The sequence below is a fragment of the Pelecanus crispus genome, chromosome 1 (genome assembly GCF_030463565.1).
Source record: "Pelecanus crispus isolate bPelCri1 chromosome 1, bPelCri1.pri, whole genome shotgun sequence".
Lineage (NCBI taxonomy): Eukaryota > Metazoa > Chordata > Aves > Pelecaniformes > Pelecanidae > Pelecanus > Pelecanus crispus.
The window spans coordinates 158,367,523-158,392,710 of record NC_134643.1 but is presented as its reverse complement, the minus strand read 5'-3'; the positions used below and the strand labels follow the sequence as shown (position 1 = coordinate 158,392,710).

The 25,188-nt window shown below is 40.8% G+C and overlaps 1 protein-coding gene across 1 annotated transcript in view; it reads right to left on the bottom strand.

Annotated features, from left to right (window-relative positions):
* The window catches only part of RASA3 (RAS p21 protein activator 3), a 142,027-nt gene that overhangs the window by 90,906 nt on the left and 25,933 nt on the right, over positions 1-25,188 (bottom strand). The window contains exon 2 of the mRNA XM_075727066.1: positions 8,363-8,480. Within this exon, the coding sequence (XP_075583181.1) occupies positions 8,363-8,439 (77 nt within the window). The 5' untranslated portion in view covers positions 8,440-8,480. The remainder of the gene's footprint in view (positions 1-8,362; positions 8,481-25,188) is intronic.

Here is a 25,188-nt window from a genome sequence, read left to right as displayed (position 1 = left end):
TATCTCTTCAGAACAGTACTCGCCTTGTCTCCCACCCAGACCTGAAGAGCAAGAGGTCACAGCAGTCAAACCCCATGATTTATTTCCCAAGCTAACTTATCTTGAGCATGAGCCCCAGGGCTCCAGAATAGTTTTCCAAAAGAACAGCTAAATTCCTCCCTCAGCATGCCCCCTCTCTCCCAAAAGCCAGAATTAGTCTGATAGGGCTTCAGTGAGTACTTTTATTTTGACATAGCAATTAATAAAAAGCAGCAGCATCTGCCTACACAGCCCTCAGGAGTCTGACAGGATCCTCCAAAACAAATACTAGAACTAGCCTGACTGAAAACTCAGGAATCTTTCAGAACCAAGCGAGTTCAGATTCAACTTCCAGGTTTTGAGTTAAGCTTTCCTTGTAGGTTAACCAACCCTACGCTCAGGAGAAATTTTAATCGTTCAAAGAGGAAGAGAAATAATGAGGGCCCCCTCCCGCAGTCTTGCAGCATAGGCTGCAGATCAGTATGGTCACAACGGAAGGGCATGGACAAGACCAGCATCACCATTACTTCACTTCCTTCTGGACTTCAAACAAGCGACGGGATGTAACTGTGAGCACAGGATCTTGCAAGGCCAGAAACAGGGCCTGACTGTAGCCTTCTACTCCATATACCCTCACTTCGCACCCCTTTCTCCTCTCTCTTCCGCCATGTACCCATCACCTTGCTATGCTCTGAAGGAGGGAAGCTCTACCTCAGCAGTCCTTTTCTCAGGAAGTGTGGGGCACTCTTACTGCACAGCTTCTATACAGCCCCTTCCACCGACACATACACTAATCGATCTCTCCTCAGGACACTTTTCCTAGGATGCTTCCGCAGCTCTTGTGACAGAAGATGCATTTTAAAAAAAAAAAAAAAAAAGGTCAAGTAAAAGCATAAAGAATAGTGCAATGGATTTGAATCTTCAGGTATACTCTCCCCTCACCAAAAACTTGCTTGTTCTGAATGCTCATGGATCAGGAACACCAGGAAATCAAAACCAAAAAGTTCCCTCTAGGTATTGTTTCACTCACATACAGCTACCCAGCTTAGAGCCCTTCCCATTTCAAGGTATCTATTTTTGAATCTCTTCTAATGTGTGTTTTGGCAATGGATATTTTCAGGAGGAGACAGGGAAGGAGCAGAAAAACAAATTACTGTGTAGATCAAGTGGAATGAAAGCAAATAAGGAAGAAAGTCCTCATTTCAAACATGATGAATGGGAACTTCTTCCCCTAGAAAAGGTTCAAACTTTGTTCACTTTTACATGTTTTACTGAACTTCAGAGGCATACTTGCAACGTTAATTCCATACCTTCAGATATCTACTGATATCATTGCAAATAATATTAACAGAGAAGAAGAGACTTCATAAAACAAATCTTAGTGTAGAAACATTTCTTCAGTTTCAGGCTGTGTTGCAGAACCTCCTGCTTGTTTCTCAATACTTAGGATTCACTAAAGCAGTTTTGTTTTGGCACCAGTACTTCACTGAATGAAGTGAGAGAGTTGCATGATGAATAATAATGAAACCCCTCAAACCAGAATTCTTTGTGTATGGATGTTTTTTTTAAACTGCTTTTGTGATTGAAAGTAAGGACTATTAACATGCCACAGACAACTCCACATCCTCTGACTATTTTAAAACATTTAGAAATACTGGATTCATCCTGCTGCATGAACTGAAGACCAGAGTTCACATCACCATGTGAGTGGGAAGCAAAATCAGTCCATACAAAGGAGTACACTTGTTTGTTTCTACTACTAAGCTTTTTCAACTACTTGGCTAATACATTTTATACTACACTTTGCAGCGTATGTAAAGGGAGTGGGGTAGAGAAGAGAAGGTTTGTTCAAAGCAGATACAGTAAGCCAAATAAAATCTGAATACACTTCAGTCTCCTACTAGACACAGAGCTGCAAGACGACAGGCAAGTAAGACAGGCTCTGTAAGAGCCAAAGTTGGCAGATGTCATGGTAGCTTCCTTACACAATTTATTAAAAAACCTAATATTATATTTGAAGCACAGATTTGGCAGAGGATACGCAGCAGGAAGTACACAGTACAGAAGGCAACATCTACATCCAAACATATCACTTATGCCCACTGTTGGAGTGCAGGCTGCAGTCTTCCAGACATCCGCCGAGCCTAAGCAAATTTTTCCTGTGCATAGACACCTAGATGGACAGTGCTGTGTTATAGCCACAACCACCCCTACTACACAGAGAAAAAATAAAGCCGTGTGCATTTTCTCAACCCTATGCTCAGAAGAGAGAGACAGACACACGAGCTGTAGTTATCATCCTCACTTGACAGTTGCTGGTTTGGCTCAATGAGGCTTACAGGGATTATAACAACTTTAAGCAGCAGCCGTTTGGCCCCTAGTCACCTCCCAAAATATTCTGTAAGACGACACACACAAACAACACAAGTCACATTACAGCTGCATTTACTTTTTTTTAAAAAAAAAAAAAAAAAAATCACTCAAAGCAGCCTACAACACCAACAATTGTTACTCACATGGGTGGCTTTTTATGTGGATAAACACTCTCATTCATAAACCCTGCCTTGGGTCTCAAGGCTCACTTCATTCTCCTCCTTCCATTAAGTCTTGCTTCTCCTCCTGGCGCCCTTCCCATCTGTATTACTTCCCTACGCAACCATACAGTCCCTGCCTTCAATAATATCCCTGACAAGGCTGAAGTTGTACCCATACCCACCTTATCCCTTTCCCGTAAAGGCTTGGGGTGTTTCAGAATTGAAGTCTATTGATATTAGGAATTCAAGCCACGGTTAGATGTAGTTGAGTGCACAAGATGGCAGGCCCTGGGGCGGACAGCACACTGAGGAGGGAGCTGGGAGCATGCAGGAGAGAAGCTGCAGAACATGCTACAGCATCCAGCTCAAGGCCTCTTTACTTAAGGCCTCTGGGCTGGGGAAAGCTGTTATTCCAAGGAGGTGAGCTGGCAACATAAGAATATGGAAGTAGCTAATGGAACTAACTCAGATACAACAGCTAATTTTGGCAATGCTCCAACTAAGGGAAACAACTTTGTGTTTAGAATTTGAGAAGTGGCCTGCATCCAAGATGTTATCAGAACAAGAGAGAAGTTTAGCTATGCAGCCATGAACTCCAAACACAGGAAAATAAAGGGGTTAAGCAAGCCTAGAATTAAAAAATAACATTAAATATGGCAGTAGAATTACTTAGAGAAAGTTCTGAGAGCTACTGATTTAATTTGTTACCTGATCTAATACTAAAACAAAGACACAGCAACCTCTGGTTAAAGAGAACACAGACTTAACTATGAATTTCACTATACACTCGCAAGCACACTGCAGACTTGTAGTTCTCATTGTTACCTTCACTGGAGACTAGCAAAAAAAAAAGACTGGGGGTGGGGAAAGTGCCTCTGGCTTCATTTGCTGTTTCATTAGGCTTTGATCACTATGTTTAGCACGTGAAAAATTCCTCAGTGAAATAGTGGAGAACTAAATAATCACAGACTCAAGACGCTTGGCTCATCTCTCTAAAGCACACAGTCAGCCATTTGAGTCTTAACATACAACAGTTTTTGCCTTTATTCATATCCTTGAAACAAATTTAGAGATGTCACATTCTTTCCATTCTTCACCTATGATTTGAGAAGCTGCCTTGATTTCCTGTTGCAGCTGACACTGCCCTTTAAGTGAATGGAAACATTTGATGCAAACAGCTAAGGCGAAGTCAGTCTTAACACCAACAAGCCAAGAAAGTTTATCCTCAGGGAAGATCTGTAGCTAGGAACAAGTCCTGGATGGTGGAGCCTGAAGTTTGAAGCTAAGCAGTTGGTTCAGCAAAGGAAATTAACAGGCAAAATTCTTGTCAGGCTGTCTACTTGCAGCTCAGAACTAAAGAAAAGTTGTAGATCTGTGCATTTAAAAAAAAAGTAATTCTCACACACTACTTAGGACATAAAATACATGAGTCCCTTCACATACATCTCTGCTAGGTTATGTGGAATGGATCCAGTTCTATTCAGTGCCTTTGTGGATGATGGTAATACAAATATTGAACAACAAATAGAAAATAGAGAAGCATATTAAATCCTGGCTCTAACTGACCTCTCCCTCATGTCTTATGACTTGCATGTGACCTTCTTAGAATTTACTAAAAGCTTGTGCCAAGGAGTTTATGAAAACAGTGCTGCTTGAAGAGTTCAACATTCTCTTCCTGGGAACCTGGAAAGCTTGCTCTGACCAACCCACATGCTCACTGTGCTTGTCCAATGATCCCCAGAGAAGTTGGATGACTCTGAACTGCCCCACATAAACAGTACTTTTGCATTGCTCTGTGGTTTCATAGAAAGGCCTGCCCATGCTATAACCCTTCACTTGTTTCAATCAGACGCTACCAAGTTATCCTCACAGCAGCCCTCAAAATGTTCCAGCACAAAGCAGCAGTGCCACCATCTAGTTTAACAGAAGCCAACAGAGACTGGATGGCAGAAATTATTTGATTGTAATTTATGAGTCCCACCTGACTGCTGAACAGACAAGTTAAGGTTCACCATGATGGCTGCTCAGTTTTTGAGATGCAAACTTAGATAAGAGGCATCAGGCTCACAGAGATTCTCTCCAGAGCACTGGTAAGGGCACCAGACTGGGCAACAGGATGTGCTAGTTCAGTTCTTAGAGTTCTGAATGATTCATGCTTTGTTGATTTAAGAGGTTACTGCTCTCAGCTGTCTTCTCATGCCTCTGCCGCAGCCTAATAAAATAAAAATCTGTTGCAGAAGGTTAATATAGAGCTCAGGGAAGCAGCTTCTTACACTGTCCCAGTATAAAACACAGGAGATCATGAGTCAGAGTCTGAAGGCTCTGCCACAGATATCCCAAGCAAGCCAGAATTGGACATTCATCCAAGTCCCTCTGGGAAAGAGAGATAGCTGCTTCCTTTCTCCCATTTGCCAGTTCTATTTAAGCTTTACATCAGCAGAAGGCCTGCCTAGAAAAATACACATTTCTGCAGTGCTTAGTAGAAGCTTAATGAAGCTCAACTGAGTTTAAAAAAAAAAAAAAGGGGGGGGGGGGGAGCGCAAAAAGAGAGCACTCCTTGAATTCCCAAGTACACAAGACAGTGTTTCAGCATGACTTTAATTATAAGCCTTTTCATGGAGATAAAAAAGTCATTTTATGTGGATATGCTGGAAAAGATAGGCTTCTCCAGGACAAATCTGAATGAGAAGACATGATTTCAGAGTCAGTAGTGCTAGGGCTGCATATGAACCACCTTTCAATTCAGACATTCACACAAGGCATCTTATCTTTCATAGACTACATGAAAATCATTTTTTGAGCTTACTGGAAGATTGGGGAGTTAGCAGTATGAGTGAAAGTACAGGCAATTCTTAAAACTTGCTTTATAGCAAGCAAGTCCCACGCAGCCATGAAGTGATAGGAAGTAGAAAATAGGCATGAACAACAGAGCAGACCCAGTGTTCTCTCATTCAAACTATAGTCAAAAGGCTGTGTCACCCACTTCAACACCAGCCATGCAGACGTTCAGGCAGGATTCGATTATTTTAGTCATGCACTGGCCCAGCTTCACATCCCTGCTCCCATCTAACATTGCATATTGTAGCGGTGATACCTCAGAAAAAGCAACCCAACAGATGCTTCACTACTATGTTGGCAAGTGCCTGGCAAAGCAGCACCACGCACGAAAGCGGGTATTTCTCTGCTGCATACAAATTACATGGGCCTTAGGGCACATAAGCCTTGCCTGCCCAATAATTCACGGTTACTCAATGGGTTGAATCAATTTACAAACAAGCATTAAAGAATGTAACAGCATGACTGGCTCCTCAGCTATGTGCTCATCTCAGAGTCTTACAAAAAACAATAAGCAACTGCAGTATAGTCTGAAATCATTTGAAAAACATCTTCCTCTGGAAGTCTATGCACTTGTTTTTATGACTGTGTTTACATCTATTGAAGATTAAATAGCTGTTTGAATATGCCACACTAAGTAAGAGCAATTCCTATTCACAGACTGGGAAGACATCCCAGTTTTACCATTCACATACTTGGGATTTTTGTCTGCTTTTCTTTTATGCAACAGAAAAACAAGGACATAGAAACACCTATATGGATAAATGCAAAATTCAGTTGATATCAATGTCTATAAGTGGATATTCAGGGACTGTGAAGAAGCAAGTTTTTCAAAAATAGTACTTGCAAATAGAAGCTTACAGAGGGAGAAAGCAGACTACCACGCAAGACAGGAATTCACTGGGACAAGAAACAATGACCGACATCATCTTTAGTCAACCCTGAGATCAAAGAAAATAGGACTGTAAAGGGATTTTGAGCGGTCTTCTGGTCCACCACTGTTCCAAAGCAGGAAGATCCATATTTTGGTCAGGACTGATTATATAGAACCTATTAAAAGCCTTCAGCAATAAATATGGAAAAAACAAGGCAATCTACTCCGGTGCTTCAGAATCTTTAACAACCAGAAAATTTTTCTTCACAATAAAACTGAACCTAAACTTCCTTCCCCACTGCAGTTTAGGTCCATTATTACTTGCAATAGATACACTGGACATACAGAGCAAATCCCTCCACCTTAAGTTTTTTTTTGGGGGGGTTGTTCTTTGGGGTTTTTTTGTTTTGTTTTGTTTTTTAATATAGTTACGCAGTTATATCGACTCTCATCCCTCTTCTCTAGGCTAAACAATTCCAATCTTTTAACCTTTCCTCATAGGTTCTATTTTCCAGACCTCTGATCATTGTGCTGGTCTCCTCTGAATTCACCTCAATTAACAAAAAGAATTTAGCTCCACCAGAAACCAGAAACCTTCCAGTTCTGCACAGCCTCAGCGTACCTCTTCAGCTTTATAATGGTATCTAAAGACAGATGGAATTTTTCCCACTGAAGGAATTATACTTGCTGCTTATTCCTAATACTAAGAGTTTATTTTCTCAATTGAAAAATACTTGGGTTAGTTCAAGGAAATTACATCAACTATTCTCATACATCCCCACTCCCCACCTTCCACTTCCCCACAAAGCACTAATGATCACCCAGCAGAAAACCCCCACTGTGCAATTTCTAGTTGTGAGCAGGAGGGCTACAATTGGTTGACCCAGGAACGAATTTAAATGAGTTACAAAGTCAGTTTTAGAGAAACAACTGGTTCAGGGACAACTGGTTTAGGGACACTGCATATCAGTTATTGTTTGGGGGGAAAAAAAAACCCGCATACAGATCAGTCTTTGCTTTTTCACTTTTTTTTTTTTTTAATAGTACACTACAAACAGTAAAGTATTAGCATCATCATTCAAAAACACTCTAATTATGTTTAGCCAATCTAAGTGCCTCAAGAAACAAAAGTCTCCATTATGGACCCCAGTACAGTACACAGGAATATAAGATGAGGAATAAAGACTTAAAGACAACAAAAAATTATGCGAGAACAATTAAAGTGACTTAAGGGAATAAATCCCCTTTCAACCTACTCAGACTCACATTCTTAAATGAGTTAGGTACTTCTGAGAGGTTGGGGGTGGGGTCTAGAGCTATTTCCCAAAGTAAATTATTTGCAATAACAAGACAAATAAATTCCTAACTGTATTACTCAACTCTCGCTCTTTTCCCACTTTATATCTTAAGATAAAAGTTATGAACTTGCCTGTTCCTTGCTCCCTCAACCCCCAAAAAAGCCTCACTTGCCAGAGTGTGTGTGTGTGTGTGTATATATATATGCCCAGCCTTGTTCCCCTTTTTTTTTTTTTTTGATGTTTGGGGATTTCCAGGAGAAAGCATTTTAAGTTTTGCTACATGCTTCCTATTCTGTTTCATTCCACATTTGGCTTCTACAATCTCACAGGAAGTGTCCAAGATAATCAGACAGGCATCTTATATTCAAAGCTCTCCTTTCAGTGGCAGCCTCATGACAGGAAAAAAAAAAAAAAGAAATCCCTAACTCCACCCATTTAGGGTAGCTAGACCAATGCAAAATTCTAAGCATAGACAGACACGAAATGGAGTTCAGTGCTCTCTCCTAAGTTGAGATCTAAAAAGCTTAGGGAAGTTCAAAACAAATACTGCAGAAAGAAAGGAGCACTGGCTGTACATTCTTAGGAAAACAGTTAATACGGCTTGCCTTGGTGAAGACATCTTCCCGTATATGCAGACAGGAATCATGACATTAATAGTTCTGCCACTAACATTCCTAAAACTGGAAGAATGATCATATTCATCCTCCCTCCTCCCCCCCCAGAAGTATCTTTGGAACATTAAACAAACACAGTAAGTAGAGAATGAGAAGAGTTAACAGAATGTGTATACATGTAGCTGTTACCATAATGACTTCTCCACTATTTTGGTCCTGAAAACCTCCTCCTGGTCCAGGTTTACAGTACAGTAGCAATCCCTCATCTTGTTTGGCCCCGGATACGTAGGAAGATTTTTGGCTTCGCCTAAAGACAAGAAAGAACGAACCCAGAAAGATCACATATTAAAACGTTATCTGTAATTTAGTCATTTGCAGTGTCAGCAAAGTATTATATTGTATTTTTCTTCCCAAATGTAAGGCTCTGTTAAACTTAGCAGTAGTATTCTAAGGCAGCAGCTCCTGACAGTCACTGAGTTTAGAGCCCAGCAGTAGCCAGAAACAACTCAACAGTTTGTTGCATCCAATTTATTTGCATGTATTTGGGTGCACACTGCTTGCTTCCAAATTTGTGTTTAGCTTTTGATCAGTCCTCCCATAAGATACCAGGAACATAATACAACATGGTAATAAAGCTTTCCGATACAGCCCACTAATTTTATCCCAAAGGCATTACCAGAACACAGCAAATGAGGACCAACCCCCAGCTCCACCACTCTCCACAGACATGGAGATAGGAAACAGCCACTTTAGTTACAGCCAACAGCCTTACACCACGGGTTGGACTTCAAAGTACTTTGATGAGGTAATTAGCACTTGTGAAGCTGCCTAAGGTCCTCATGCAAAGGTACCATGCAAGTCATGAATATTCTTCAGAATAAACATTTGTTTCAAAACTGGAACAAGAAACATATATGTATCCTGCATTTAACAACAACAAAAAAAAAAAGACAGGATTGAGGAACTAAGTGTAACCAAGAGACTACAAAACACAAGTGTACGAAACAAGAATAAAACCACAGCTTTCCCCTCTACATATCCATTAATAACCAAAGCTGAGCACTAAATTTCCTTGGCGGACTGATAAAATCAAAACTCTCAGACAGGAAACTGGGTAATGCTCCTCATGGCTTTGCTAAAGCGCCTAAGCACTATGTGGATGAGTGATTTAATTCTAAAGACAAAACATAGAACTCTCAAAGAATGACTAAATGTAAGTGTACAATGCATGTGGCCTTATGTACCTTCACTCTTCCAGTACCCGGAGATTATTAGCACATACCACAGGAACTAGATCATTCCCTCCTGATAAAAATACAAGGAATAAAAAAATAAAAATAAAAATAAAAATGCACAGACCAAGGGAACACAGGGGTTTTTTGCCAGCAGAGAAGAGAACTCTGAATGACAGTAACAAATATAACTTTTTATTGGATGTCTGCAGCTCAGCTTAAGTGCATTTTACTAGACACATGCCTTTCCCAGTCTCCAGCTCCCAAATAGCTTTATACTATTAACAGAATCATCTCGCTTCTTTCAACCCTATCTTCAGTAAAGACATACTTTTTCCCTTCTGCAGATTTGTTCAACAGCACTCTGATGTGTGTGCCTGTAAACACTGAAGAACTACAGCAAGGAAAGATTAAGCCAACCTGCATCCTCAGCTTTAAAGGAAAAGCACAAAGTGACAGAGGACTCCATGTCTTCCTGCCTGTGATCCCTTTCTGGCATGCTGTTCGCACACTTCTGCTAACTGACTCATGACGTGCCCTTGGAAACACCACATAGCCACACTTCTCACAAACGGTCTGTATAGGGGTGAGAGGACATGCATTATGTTTTCTAAAGCTAACCACAGAGCATATAGATAGTCATTGAAAAGGGACATGAAATATTTCAGACAGTAATGCCTCATTTCAGAGTTGTTCTAAGTAACTTTGCTCTCTCAGCTCAGCTGATGCAACTTAATAGCATTCTTCCCACTTCCTTCAGAGTTGTGAGACACTGCATTAAAAAAAGCTGTCTTTGCTGTAATTCAAAGGTGTGACTGAAACATCTGTTGGCACACCCAATGTGGCTTTAAACTAAGGTGAAGTGTTAGCAACAGTTTAACTGCAGCAGCTCTAGCCAAAAATATATTGAGGATTATCGATGGCTTGCTCAGCCTGCATTGAAGTCTATTCTGCTGTGGTAAACCTCCAACTTTTAGTCTTGTTAGTTGAGTTCAGGCAAGTTACAAATCGAATGTACTAGCCCCACACAGGCTGAGGTCTCCGAGTCTGTCTCCTCTCCTCAAGTCCCAAACATCCAAATTTCTCTTATTTATTCTCACATTGAGGTGACATGAAGCCAGCCTCTTTTCTGGATGACTAGGTAAAGTTCCCCAGAGAGAGTGAGCGTGCGTGTCAACAGGAAGGGTTTCAATAGCTGAATGATAAGGAAGTCTTCCTCTGGGACTGGCACACTATTCTCACAGTTCTTCCAAGAGAACAAGACAAAACTTTTCAAGCTCAAGAGTAAATCAAAAAAATATGCAGTTTCCCTTTTTCTGCACTCTTCCACTTCCTACCTCAACATAAACACACACACACAAAACCAATCCTGGATTTTGTGCTCTTGATTTCCAGTTTTCTGAACTGCACAACATTCACTTAAGTGCTTAAAGTTAATATTATATTCATGTCAGCACTCTGTAAGAACCGTATTTTGAAAACTCAGTTCTCCTCTTTGTTAAAAGACTTACAGTAGAAAAGCCCAAATATTAAAACCTAAATGCAATGCAAAGGAAGATGCCATTTAGCATCACTAGAAAATGACTGCCTGCACAGCGTGTACAGCAAATTAAAGCTCACCACCATCACAATATTAGAAAGTGTGGCATAGATGGAAGATAGACGGAGAAGATTTTATAGTAATGTCTTTCTTCAAACTGGAAGAAGGCCCTGAAAAACCACTGAGACTAGAACAAAGGATTAATTGACCAACCCAATATATTAATCATGTTACTGACTTGAGTAGGAGCTTACAAAAAAAAAAAAAAAAAGTTTCTTCCCAATGCTGGCAGCAGCCAATGGCTGTTTAGATTCCTCTAGTACTGAGCAGTTGAGAAAGAAAAATTTGTCAAGCTTTCAAGCATAGCTAAAGACTCAGCTCTCTAGCCAGACATTTTATGTCAACAAATATGCTCTGTTAGAGCTTCAGTTGCTCTTTAGATTCCTCCAAGACAAAAGCGTTCCCTCTGTGGCACTGTTTTGCCATCTACAATGAAGCTGAACAATTTGCTCAGTATTTTTTTGGTTCTGCTAGTACTGAAATGAAAAAAGAAAGCTCAGAATGCTTGATACAGTCATGCACCATTTCCATATTCCAACAACCAGAGCTGATGAGGTCATTTAATTTGGGCAAGAATTTCATTGTTTAACCTCTCCATATAGAAGAGGCATCTTCATCAATTGTATTTTCAAGAGCCAGCTCCGCTCCCCCTGCCCCCCCCTTCATATTTGTGAAGTACCTATATGCTAGAGAATTTGGAGAGGGTTTGCAGACAAAAGGTCAATACACTCACCTTTAAAACCTTCAGTTTTCCACTTCCGCTAAGAAGAAACATAAAGTTTCTTAAGATGTCTAAGACCTTGACAATTTAAAATACATAAGCACCTTGTTTTGGAGCATAAGGGTTCCATTTGGAGCCACAGTGGCAGAATAATCAGTTCAAGTTTGCAATAGCTTTTCTCTCTATCCCTGCACTTCTAATATACATGGTCCTAATTTAAGTGTGTGGTGCACTCAACTTAGCACTATGTACTTAAACCTAGCAAAGCTCATTTTAGCTATGAAAAAGTTATCATTAGGTATTTTGGAGAAGTCTTAAAAAACAGACTATACAGTTCTGAATACCTCACTGACTTGCTATCTTCTCCCCACGAATACTGGGTTACTACAGTTTAAAAATGGACTACTGTGGCAGCACAGATAGCTTAGCTTGAGCTAGGCAAAGAGAACGCAACAGACTAGAAAAAGAGGAAGGAAAAACTCAAAACCATATTCACCTTCCTTGTTCCTTCCAATGTTATACATTCCTGCCCTGCTAAGACACTGGCAATAAAAGGGAAGCAAGAAAAAAGGGCTGTCCTGCATATATGACAGAGAAAAGCACTGCTTAGATGCTTGGGAGCATAACTGATAAAAACAAGAAAAACTCTGAAAATGTTTCTAGGAATACACAAAATATATATGTACATGTATACATTTCCTTAAGGTTTTTCCACCTTACATTTTTTGAAGCATCTGGTATTTTTAATTGAATTTAGATACTTGGCATTGTGTCATCTTTGCTTTTGACATATTTCCCCAGGTGCAATTTTCTGAAAAGCAGAGAATGCACGACAGCCAGGCATCATTTCTACCTCTTGGAACAAAATTTGCTGTTCCTGTGCTTCTAAGTAGTGGGTCACCAGCACACATCTGCCAATCTGCGCACATTAAGGAAGACTTTGTACTGTGTCAACAAATTTAGCTTGCTATCTTCCAGCAGCAACATATTTGATTTTATCAAGATGGCGTGGGAGAATCATTTCCCAAGCAACTTCAGAAAACAAACAAGCAAACAAAAACCTGCCTCCAAACAATAAACCAAATAAAACCAGCTGAGCTTTCAATGCCACAGCATTTGACTTCAGGGAGCATGCTGGAAGACTTGAGTACAGAAACAAAGTACCTAAAATCTGAAAAGGGCAACATACCCACACCAATAACAATCCACTTTGTTTCTGCCATATTCAGGAAAACACTCTCCAAAGAAGCTCATAGGCAAGCATGTCAAGAACAAACACAGAGCAGTGATGTATGCAAAGAATGGAAAGCTTCTCCTGTTCTCTCTTAAGCTCTCTATACCAATACAGATGCTGGAATCTGAAAAAAGTAATCTCAAGCACTCCTTTCAAGTTTTCTTTCTTCCAAGAAAGCATTATTCCTTCAACACCCATAGATCAAACAAAAGCATGTGTACATGCACAGCTCCAATTCTCTATCGCAATTTATGCTTAAAAAGCTCCTCATGCACAAAACCCAACATTTAGGTAAAATATCTAGATGCCAGCAAGTTTATTATCAATACAAAGTAATTTTAATTAAAACAGAAATATAGTATCACTCAGTGTCGATTAAAACATGCAGAAATACCTAGAAGCACATTAACTTTTGTGCCTGTGCACAAATCTGAACTGAACAGAAAGAGTTGCATTAACATTCAACGTTGAGAAAGCAGTTCAGTTTTTGCAAGGTGTGCTTTTCAGAGGTGAGGTGAGATAAGGGGAGGTGTATGACCGCAATCACAGAATCATAGAATGTTTTGGGTTGGAAGGGACCTTTAGAGGCCATCTAGCGCAACCCCCCTGCAGTGAGCAGGGACAGCTTTAACCAGATCAGGTTGCTCACAGCCCCGTCCAACCTGGCCTTGAATGTTGCCAGGGATGGGGCCTCCACTGCCTCTCTGGGCAACCTGTTCCAGAGCTTCACCACCCTCATTGTAAACAATTTCTTCCTTATATCCAGTCTAAATCCACCCTCCTTTACTTTAAAACCATTACTCCTTGTCCTGTCACAACAGGCCTTGCTAAAAAGATTGTCCCCATCTTTCCTATAGGCCCCCTTTAAGTACTGAAAGGCTGCAACAAAGTCTCCCCGCAGCCTTCTCTTCTCCAGGCTGAACAACCCCAACTCTCTCAGCCTGGCCTCACAGGAGAGGTGCTCCAGCCCTTGGATCATTTTTGTGGCCCTCCTCTGGACCTGCTGCAACAGGTCCATGTCCTTCTTGTGCTGAAGGCTCCTGTTCTGGTTTCGGCTGGGATAGAGTTAATTTTCTTCCTAGTAGCAGGCACAGTGCTCTGTTTTGGATTTAGTAGGAGAAGAATGTTGATAACACGCTGATGTTTTTAGTTGTTGCTGAGTACTGCTTATGCCAGTCAAGGACTTTTCAGCTTCCCATGCTCTGCCAGGCACACAAGAAACTGGGAGGGGGCACAGCCAGAATAGTTGATCCAAACTGACCAAAGGGCTATTCCATACCATGTGATGTCATGCTCAGTATATAAACTGGGGGGGGTTGGCCGGGGAGCAGCGATCGCTGCTCGGGAACTGTCTGCGTATCGGTCGGCGGGTGGTGAGTAATTGCATTGTGCATCACTTGCTTTGTATATTATTATTGTTATCATTATTATATTGTTATTATTATCATTAGTATTTTACTTTATTTCAATGATTAAACTGTTCTTATCTCAACCCAGGAGTGTTTCTCACTCTTACTCCTCCGATTCTCTCCCCCATCCCATCAGGGTAGGGGCAGTGAGCGAGCGGCTGCGTGGTGCTGAGTTGCTGGCTGGGGCTAAACCACAACAGCTCCAGAGCTGGACACAGCACTCCAGGTGGGGTGTCACCAGAGCAGAGCAGAGGGGCAGAATCACCTCCCTCGACCTGCTGGCCACACTGCTTTTGATGCAGCCCAGGAGACAGTTGACCTTCTCATTTGCAGCTCATGTCCAGCTTTTCATCCACCAGTACCCCCAAGTCCTTCTCCACAGGGCTGCTCTCAATCCCTTCATCCCCCAGCCTGTATTGATATTGCGGGTTGCCCCATCCCAGGTGCAGGACCTTGAACTTGGCCTTGTTGAACCTCATGAGGTTCACACAGGCCCACCTCTCCAGCTTGTCCAGGTCCCTTTGGATGACATCTCGTCCTTCTGGTGTGTCAGCCATACCACTCAGCTTGGTGTCATCTGCAAACTTGCTGAGGGTGCACTCGATTCCACTGTCTATGTCATTGATGAAGATGTTAAACAGCGCTGGTCCCAGTACAGACCCCTGAGGGACTCCACTTGTCACCGGTCTCCATGTGGACATCGAGCCGTTGACCACTACCCTCTGAATGTGACCATCCAGCCAATTCCTTATCCACCAAACATTCCACCCATCAAACCCATATCTCCCCAGTTTAGGATGTTGTGGGGGACTGTATCGAATGCTTTATAGAAGTCCAAATAGATGACATCCATTGCTTTTCCGTTGTCCCCTGATACAGTCACTCCTTCATAGAAAGCCACTAGGCTGGTCAGGTAGGACTTGCCCTTGGTGAATCATTGATATATTGAAAAAAATAATTCCTTTTAATAATGGTCTTAGTCAGAAAACTTCTATCCACATCAGAAACCAGTTCTGTTACTAAACAGCCAATGTGATTATTATGTGACATTAACATAATGTTTGAAAGCAGAATATAGTTACATTTGCATATAATTCCTATAATTCCTATATGCATATAATTCCTATATGTAGATATACTGTGTGTACCTCTCAGAACATAAAGTTTCTATTCATTTTTGCCTTTCCAAACAGGAAAAAGCAAAAAAGAAAAGTGAAGTTCCAAGAACCCATGTACCCAGCATGCAACTATGGAGTTTATTTAAGTAGCTTAGTATTCTTGTGTACTTCTGTAGTAACCTAAAAAACAATAAATGCTTTTTAGGCAATATATGCTGAATGTCAAAAATGTTCTCTCCCCTCCACCTATGTATATAGGTCACACGGCCTGAAAATAAGAAAAACACATTAAATTCGTAAATATCTAATCAAGAAAATTTATTTATTTTCTAAAAAAATGAGATTTCTTTTAAAACAGATGTGGCTAGAAACACTATTTGTCCAACAATCTCTCTTTGCTTTAACCATAGGTATTTATGTGTGCATACACACACACACACACTTTGCTCTCATGGAGAGACAGATTGCATTAGATTTCTAAACCAGGTCAAAAATAGCCATCTGTGAACAGATTTTGACGATCTGGAAAATGAGATTTTTAGATGACCTGTTCTTAATCTAAGCCCTTGCCTGCCAGCCTCTTTCCACGTGAAACGATCATCACATTAGAAGATTCGGGGAAAGCACTTCCTCAACAAAACGATACTGAGGACCTGGGCCTTAGCAACAACCCCAGAGCAACTTGATACCACAGCTAGGGCTGCTTCAGCAAGTAACCAGCAAGGAAACAAATCACACTATATTAATTACAACTTTTTAGACAAGAGCATCATGTGGAAACCCTCTTGGCTTGGGGCAATAAGCAGCATCAACCCCAAATCCTTTGGCACTAAACCACTAGCTGATATCTCTGTGCCAAAAACTATTTATACCTACTTAGACCTAGTACTTACACTGGTGTTTTACTGCCTTCACAGCCTAGTGACAGGAACATTTGGCATCCATTAAAATCCATTCTGCACAATCCACTTCACCAGTACACACAGTGCCATATAACTACACTACTGCCCTTTCCATGATTAAACTTACGCCATACCAGTTAGGAAGCTTCAAACAGATCTTCCTCTGCTCTGAAACCTGTTCCGAGACAGCAAATGACAGGCCTTTCTATCAGCTGTAACAGTAACTAAGCCTAATTAGCTATAGCCCCCGCAGTGGACACTCAAACCTATCACTCAGAATGACTGGTAGTCAAATTCCTCCTTTCCTATATGCATGTGAACAGACATCCCTGTTCTCCTTTTGCAGCCCTTGAAGGCCCAATAAACCATCCAGGTATCTTGCTTTTACTGTTCTGGGCATAACAGAAGCAGCTGAGGATATTTTCATTGGAGACAATGAGAAGCTGCAGGCTGACAGCATTACTTTTCTTGCAAGAGGCAACAAACACCAAGGAGGCTCAAAAGATCTTGTCATGATCTCAAGTACTTAAGTGCTCACAGCACAAGGGCTGTTAATCAAATCCCAGGGCTGTGAGGAAAGAGGTCTATACAGCAAGTTCCATGACAGCTGCTTGCAAAATTAAGATTTTACTTTGTACAAGAGGAGAAGCATAATTCTCCTCAACTCATTCATGTAACTGATTGCATGCTACTTGCCAATATCGTGGTCTATCACCAGGAATCTCTGGGTTTCTCTAAAGATTCCCTTAGGATGGTAACTTAATCTCACAAAATAAAAACTGTACAGTCCAGCTGCTTTTTAACAAGACTGAAGCTATTTTGTGTAAAAGACACTTTGAAGAGATCATTTAAAAGTAGGATACTGCCAGGAAAAAGGTGTTCTTGAGGAGTTTTCATTTGAATTCAGTTTTCCTGTGGCACTCTTGGGTTAGCATTCCAAGTTTCTTTGATGTGGCTTTCTTGTATTTCTGCAGGAAAAAACGTGATGAATTAACCAAATTCTTTACCTGTGTTGATACAGTGTTAGACTCACCTCCCCATGCATTGTTTTTCAATCCAGCTTACGTTTTGAAAATGATACTTTGCATCAAGACACACCTCATGCAACTTCACAGCTGCATTTGATAGAGGTTCTTCAGGTTTTTCTTACCAGCTTCAGTAATGTAGGGACTGGCTACAGTTTGTTCTGTGCCTCTGAATTGTGACCTTCGTTTAGATTGCTGGCTTGTGCATTTTTTTGTAGTTTTTTTGTTGTTGTTTGAGGTGGGGGTTTTGGGGGGGCGTTCTTTGGTTTGGTTTTTTGTTGCGTGTGTTTGGTTTTGTTTTTTAAAAAAAGAAAATCAGCTTCCTAAAGTTATAAAAGACCCTCTCTCAGCAAAGTTTAAGTCACTGAACATCTGTTGTGGGAGGCCATGAGGGAGAGGATTCAGGCTGCAGGAGGGGCAGAGTAGCTGAGAGGAAGTAACTTTAAACAGGCTATTCCATCATGGAGCTGTGCTGGGCAAACAACGAGCAATTTCAGCTATTTTTAGAAGAATAGTATGAGACAGGAAATACAAGCAAATAATTTACAACATCAAACAAGACACGACCAAAATCCAACAACAATTTAACTGCTCCCTGTTGAGAGTTTTTGTACTTTAATTTAAGATAGTCGCTCTATAGCAAGGACCCTGGTCATTGCTGAAGAACAAAACTAATGTTCTCAAAAACATCATTTTGCATAAGCAAAAAGAATTTTTGTGAAAATAAGTATCTATTTTTACCTGCCTTCATTCATATTATTCATGCACAAAGCCAAAACCCAGGTGACAAAAAAAGACAGTTTTTATCTATGTACATCCCTCTTTTTTTTTTTTTAACTGTAGGTCAAAAAGTTATAGCTCTGTGTGTGTGGGGGGGGGGGGGGGGGGGGGGGGGGAGACAAGGAAAAAAAAAAAAAAAGGAGACAGACAAGCAATGAAAAAGGAATGATGCCCTCTCTTCCTGGACATTAATCACTTCTATCGCAACAAGTGACACTAAAAACTTTTGCAGCAACATGAAAAACACAAATCTGCCAAAGGTTATGTTTTGCTTAGATTAAAAACTAGTAACAAAACAAGTGATTGCTGAAAAGTTGAAGCATTACCAGCAATGTTAAGAAACCATAACTGTTCCCTCTAACGATTCTGTTGTCCACAATTGCTCTTGCTTTAGAATTACTTATTTAGAAACATCTTCACTAACCAGAGTTTCACAGGATCAAGTTTAGATCAAGTTCAGTTTGGCCCTTTGGCCCCACAGTACCCAAAACCAAAATAAAACCTAGCCATTGAGAAACAGGGTGACTCAGAGCACAGCAGTTCAAGGCAATCTTGAAAACCACCTAAGACTTAAGAATTAACTGAGGAAAAAAATGCCTTCCTCCATATTCAGAACACTCTTCCTATTACAAAATTAATCATGAGGGAGAGAAAAAAGGTTTTGAAATCTCCCCAACTTGCTTTACTTTAGCCTCTCTTCAAAAACAGTGAAAATAGGTATTTTCCTACAAGATCAAATTCATTTTTGCATGTAAAGATCCAAACTCAGAAACATCCTCCTCCAAACTTGCAGTAATTAGCAACTTCCCTCAAAGCCACTAACAGACTACAATAGCAATAGACTAAAACTAGTCTCGTTATTTCATTAGTCCACATATTACCCATATGTTTCTTCAGACACAAAGAGCATCATATGTACTAAGGAACAATGTAATCAAAGAAAAGTGTGATCATAACTAGTTCTCAGACTATGTGCTTATAGATGGGTTTTCAATGAAAACATTAATTTAAGGAGACTCATAACTTCCTAGTTGCAGTCTTAGGGGGCTGACAAATGCTATATTGCAAACACACCTCTGTACTGAACAGAATGCTCAGATTAGGACAGTACCGAAATCATTCACATTTGTTTTGTTTTAGTCACTGGATCTTCATTTACAAAGCACTTTTCCTGGTAGAGCGGAACAAAAATAAATCCTACTGCTCATTCCTAAGGTTGGTGCCTTAGGAATATAGGTGACTTTTCCATGCTGGCAGACTTTAAAAACATTTAAAGTTATTTCAAAGCAAGATTTATTTCACCACTGAATAGCCTGTATTGCACAGATGCACGCTGACAATGCACAAGATTTTACACAGATGCTGCTGATTTCTTGTAGCTACCTTGCAGTCCCATTAATCAAACAAAACCAACAGCATCTCTCCTTATGACATTTTAAGATGCTTAGAAGTAGAGACCAGTGACAAGTGGTGTCCCTCAGGGGTCCGTACTGGGACCAGTGCTGTTTAATATCTTCATCAATGACATAGAGGGATCAAGTGCACCCTCAGCAAGTTTGCAGATGACACCAAGCTGAGTAGTGCAGTTGATACGCCAGAAGAACGAGATGTCATCCAAAGGGACCTGGACAAGCTGGAGAGGTGGGCCTGTGTGAACCTCATGAAGTTCAAGAAGGCCAAGTGCAAGGTCCTGCACCTGGGACAGGGCAACCCCCGATATCAATATAGGCTGGGGGATGAAGAGATTGAGAGCAGCCCTGCCGAGAAGGACTTGGGGGTACTGGTGGGTGAAAAGCTGGACAGGAGCCAACAATGTGTGCTTGCAGCCCAGAAAGCCAACCGTATCCTGGGCTGCATCAAAAGCAGCGTGGCCAGCAGGTCGAGGGAGGTGATTCTGCCCCTCTGCTCTGCTCTGGTGAGACCCCACCTGGAGTGCTGCGTCCAGCTCTGGGGCCCTCAGCACAAGAAGGACATGGACCTGTTGCAGCGGGTCCAGAGGAGGGCCACAAAAATGATGCGAGAGCTGGAGCACCTCTCCTGTGAGGCCAGGCTGAGAGAGTTGGGGTTGTTCAGCCTGGAGAAGAGAAGGCTGCGGGGAGACTTTGTTGCAGCCTTTCAGTACTTAAAGGGGGCCTATAGGAAAGATGGGGACAATCTTTTTAGCAAGGCCTGTTGTGACAGGACAAGGAGTAATGGATTTAAAGTAAAGGAGGGTGGATTTAGACTGGATATAAGGAAGAAATTGTTTACAATGAGGGTGGTGAAGCTCTGGAACAGGTTGCCCAGAGAGGTAGTGGAGGCCCCATCCCTGGCAACATTCAAGGTCAGGTTGGACGGGGCTGTGAGCAACCTGATCTGGTTAAAGCTGTCCCTGCTCACTGCAGGGGGGTTGCGCTAGATGGCCTCTAAAGGTCCCTTCCAACCCAAAGCATTCCATGATTCTATTTGAGCTTGACTAACAAAGCGATCACTTGCCAGTTTGCAGTGCTATGCAATTAAACTCTTAAGACTGCAAATGAGCAAGGATACACTGCAACTGATCTACAGACCTATTGATTTCTTTGTGGAAAGAAAGAGGACAACATGCCTCTACTCTGAAGCCCAGATTGCCTTAACTACTGCCCGCCCCCCCCCACCCCCCCCCAGTTTGCCACAAGAATTTCTACAAGCAGCTAGTTACAGAATATCCACACATTAACAGAATGGGACCATCACCATCCAAGATCCTAAACATTCAATGTGCCATGTCAGCAGGCTTACTGAAGAATTTTTTTTTTTTTAAAAATACATCAGCACAGGATTCTTGACTCATTGCTGAAATAAAATTTTCAGTTAGAAAATATAGTTGAAGATGAAGTGACCTAGGTATAGGGAAGAAAGGACAATATCAGCCATCACCTCCTGCATTTGCTCTTTGCAGGCTTCCGAATGCTCTGACATGCTGAGCTGTCACCTCCACTCAGTCACTCTGCAAGCCCACCACCACAGTTCCACTAGGTCTAATGGGGCTCACAGAGACATGCTACAAGTCCTTCTGCCCAGAATGCATGAAGAAAAAGTATATTGACATAAATTCAGGCAATAACTTATGTCCAAAGTGCAACCATTTCTATGTAATTCTATCTGCTCAGGTTTTTTTTTTTTTTTTTCTTGTTTTTAAAAGGACAGAAGTGGTTTTCCTTCTCAAATATTAAATACGCTTCAAGAAAAATGGGTATATTTTAGTATGACTCCATGAGAGTACCTTTTCTCCATAAATCAGAAGCAGCTAAAAGCACGCTCTCAAAACAAACTCTGCCATCCTGCCTTATAAGAACAATACATACAACATTTAGCTAATCTCCTAGTATTTTCAGATTCCAACTTGGCATTATTATTACACAGACATTATTTATTTATTCAAATAATCAGTGTTCTCCGTGGGTTCTTGTAAGGAATATTCCTTCCCCATCTCTGGTTAGTGCTTGTTCAACATCCTCTATAGAGTCAATAGCAGTCAGACTGCTTGACTAGCAAGCCCAGCTGTATTGGACAAGCTGTATTTCCATCCTCCCAAGGCACCTTTGCCGAGTCAAAAGGCAACCAAAGATTTCTTCGCAAGGAGAAAGAGGAGATGATGATGTTACAGAGGAACACATTGGTGGCCAGAAACAGTGTTTAGCAAGAGAATTTTTAAGAACATCCTAAAATATTTTCAGACTTGTTGACAGCAGAGTAACAAAGGAACAGTTAGCTAGTATATGTGACAGGGAAAATAAAGAAGTACTGAAGAAATGAAGAAACAATGCTGGATCTAAATAGGCCACTTCATTTTGGAGTAAGGGGGAAAAAACAGAAAATGTTAAAATTGTTTTTCAGTTTCATACAAATTGAAAAGTATTATTAAGCTTCTCTGCTTATGAGTTGCACTGTAATAGCAATGTTTCCCCTTTCCCAAGTGTCCGTTCTTCACAGTGCTGAAGTCCATGCAAGTCTAAAATATGTGCATATGAACAGACTTAAGCGTAAGTCTTTGAAAGTTTCCGAGTTGCAAGCTGACAGTGTACCACATTATTTTTAAATACAAGCTGTAAGGCTCTACCCACAAATCTAGGGCAGTATATGGGACTGACTGACCAGTGTTGAGCAAAACAAACTGTAAAAAACAAGCGAGAAATCTCCCATCCAAGTTCCCAGCCTCCTGAGCGGTGGCAGCTGGAGGCAGAATCTTTCAAGTAAGTGAGTTCACATGCACAAAAGAATACCTTAGCATTCACTTGTTCTTCCTTGACCTGAAGTCACAGAGTCAAGTCCCCATCTCATAGTATACAAGCCAATTCACTTTGGCTAAAGCTTTAACCCAACATACTCATCTCTGCACCAAAGAGGTAACCACCAAAATAGAGGGTCATGTTGTCTTCCAGAGGAAGCCAATGCAGTAGGAGCAAACTAACTTCACAGAAACAGGTCTGTTATTTCAGTGGTTATTCTTAGAGAAATAGGAGCAAGATTCAAAAATAAATTTTGTTTATCAGTAGTCACCCAGAGGCTGAGCATTTTTCAAAACTGCCAATGATTTTTGGAAGCTGGGCATTCCCTACAAGCTGCTTATCCACACCCACAAAGTTCATCCAAAGTTGAATTTTTAATATGTCTGTTTAAACACTACATGCATCTCTCACACAGAATGTAAGAAAAACTAACAATCTGAACTAATACTTACAACAGTTGCGAGTGTCTGATATCTGTAAGAATCAGCTGAAAATTGGAGGCAGAACAAGACCGCCACAAAAAGCTTCACAAAAAAACCCCACTGAACTTTCTTCAGATAACCTCATTTTCTACCCCACTGGTCTGCACCTTCACCTACTTCATGAGCATTTTCCAACCAAAACACTGTTAACAACTTGCAAGATGGAAAATAATGCTGTTCAAAAGAGCCAGAATCAAAGTTTAATGTGGAACATTAATTCATCTTTCCTTCTACTCAGGCCTTCGTCTATGAACTATGACAGTGTTTGTAACCATTTATTTCAGCAGCTTCCAATCCTCCACCCTGTCACAACCCTGGCTCTCTCTCAAAGCACAAACCAGACCTTGCTCCTCAGGATACTCACACAATGCAACATTCTGCACAATTCAGGAGCCTGCATTAGCATCTACTGTTCACACAGACTCCTGTGTAAGAGGATTCGGGGCACAAACATAACTGGTTTTCTGAATCATAATTTAAAAGTGTTCCTCTTGCTGTCCATTGACTAGATAGAGAGCCTAGCCAGCTAACATCAATGTTCAGGTTAAGTGTTTACAACCACATAGTACGTATTTTCCCCTCTCTCTTTCTACTTCTGATCTAGCCACCTCACATTTTCTGCATGGCTAGTCTTTCAGGCTGCTATTTCCCACAATGAACCATCACCCCTAAAATCTTCTACCAGCAAGACAAAGAACTTCAAGAGCCTTCGTAACAACATATCGCACAATAGGGACTGGAAACTCTGCCACTGTCCTAATATTGTTTGAAACTTCCATCAGATTTTGGCTCCAGCAAACATTTCCAGGTACAGATAATTCTGCAAGGAGAGTTTCTGCCCCAAATACTTCAAGTTTGATTCACATATCATGATAAGAGGCCCTGTGTGTCAATAATTTTTGTTATTACCACTGTTTTTTTAAAATTCGTATGTTTCACAAAGTTCAAGCTACTACCACATCACAATGTAGTCTCTGTTCTTAACAGCATAATGATGGAAGCCCAAGTTTAAGCTACATGTACTTCAGCACACTGAACTACTTTAAATTCAGCTGCTTTACAGCCAATTCCCTGCTAGTACCAAAAGTCCTGAATTTAATATGCTAATTTCAGTGGGACTCCAATAATATATCAGTTACCATGACTATAAAACACTTTTCAATATAATGATGCTGCTGAACTCAAACGACAAGTGGGGGGGGGCGGGGGGGAGAAGCATGTTACTGGTAAGCAAGGCATCAACCTGCAGTGCAATTTATTTTTTAAAGATTTCAAACAGTGACTAATCTGATCACCCTGAGAGGGGGAATATCACATGAATCTTGGCCCAAGGAACAAACCTAACCAAGAAAGAATGACTCATTGTGCAGTCAATGTGACAAGAACCAAATGCTAGGTTATCCAACTTCAGTAACTACAGGAAGAAAAAAAAACATGTACTTCTTCACTCCTCAGCACTGAGTATAGATAACACAGGCACAACAGTGCAGAAAAACAATCAAGAAGAGGCTGAGCATAGTCATTTATTTATAAGCAGTGATCAAAACCACAGAGTTCAGAAGTCAGTGTAGTTGTGTGCATCTAACACACGTCATTGGTATAAGCCGCTGAGATTTTGAAGAAACGTCTAAGCCAAAAACACAATACTCCCCTGTAATTTCTATAAATGCTCATATGATTAAAATCCCTATTTACAGGGAAATGTATAACTTTCCATGAAATGTCTGCAAACCAGCTGTTGGGTTTTTATGCAAAGTATAAAGCAGGGTATTAGAAATGGAAAGTGACCTACTTTCCTTTTCTAAACTATGCAAAGTGTTAATATAATGAAACTCAATTGATGTTAGTTTTCTTTTATTCTTCTAGTTTCAGTTTACAAGTTAGTCATATCAGCTGCAGAAGAAGGGGTGAGCAAGACATACTGTCTGTAAAGCATTCTGGAAGTGATAAGTATTTTGCATACTTACTACTAGTGACAAAGCAAAATTAATTTACCTACGAAGTGATGGAATTAAAAAACATGAACAAGAGGGACAACTGGCAACTGCTCTGAAATAGACTTGCAAAGTTTTATTTTTATAAGCACGTTCAGTTCCACAAATCTGTCTAACACAGCACAAACCTGCTGTGACTGCTTCAGTAGCAGAGGTCCAACTGTAGTGAGAGCTGTACAAATGCATAAGATATTCTCTTTCTTGAAATGCTTAAGCCTACATAAACATTCATACATGATAAGGGAGGATTAAGCTTTAAAAAGGGCAG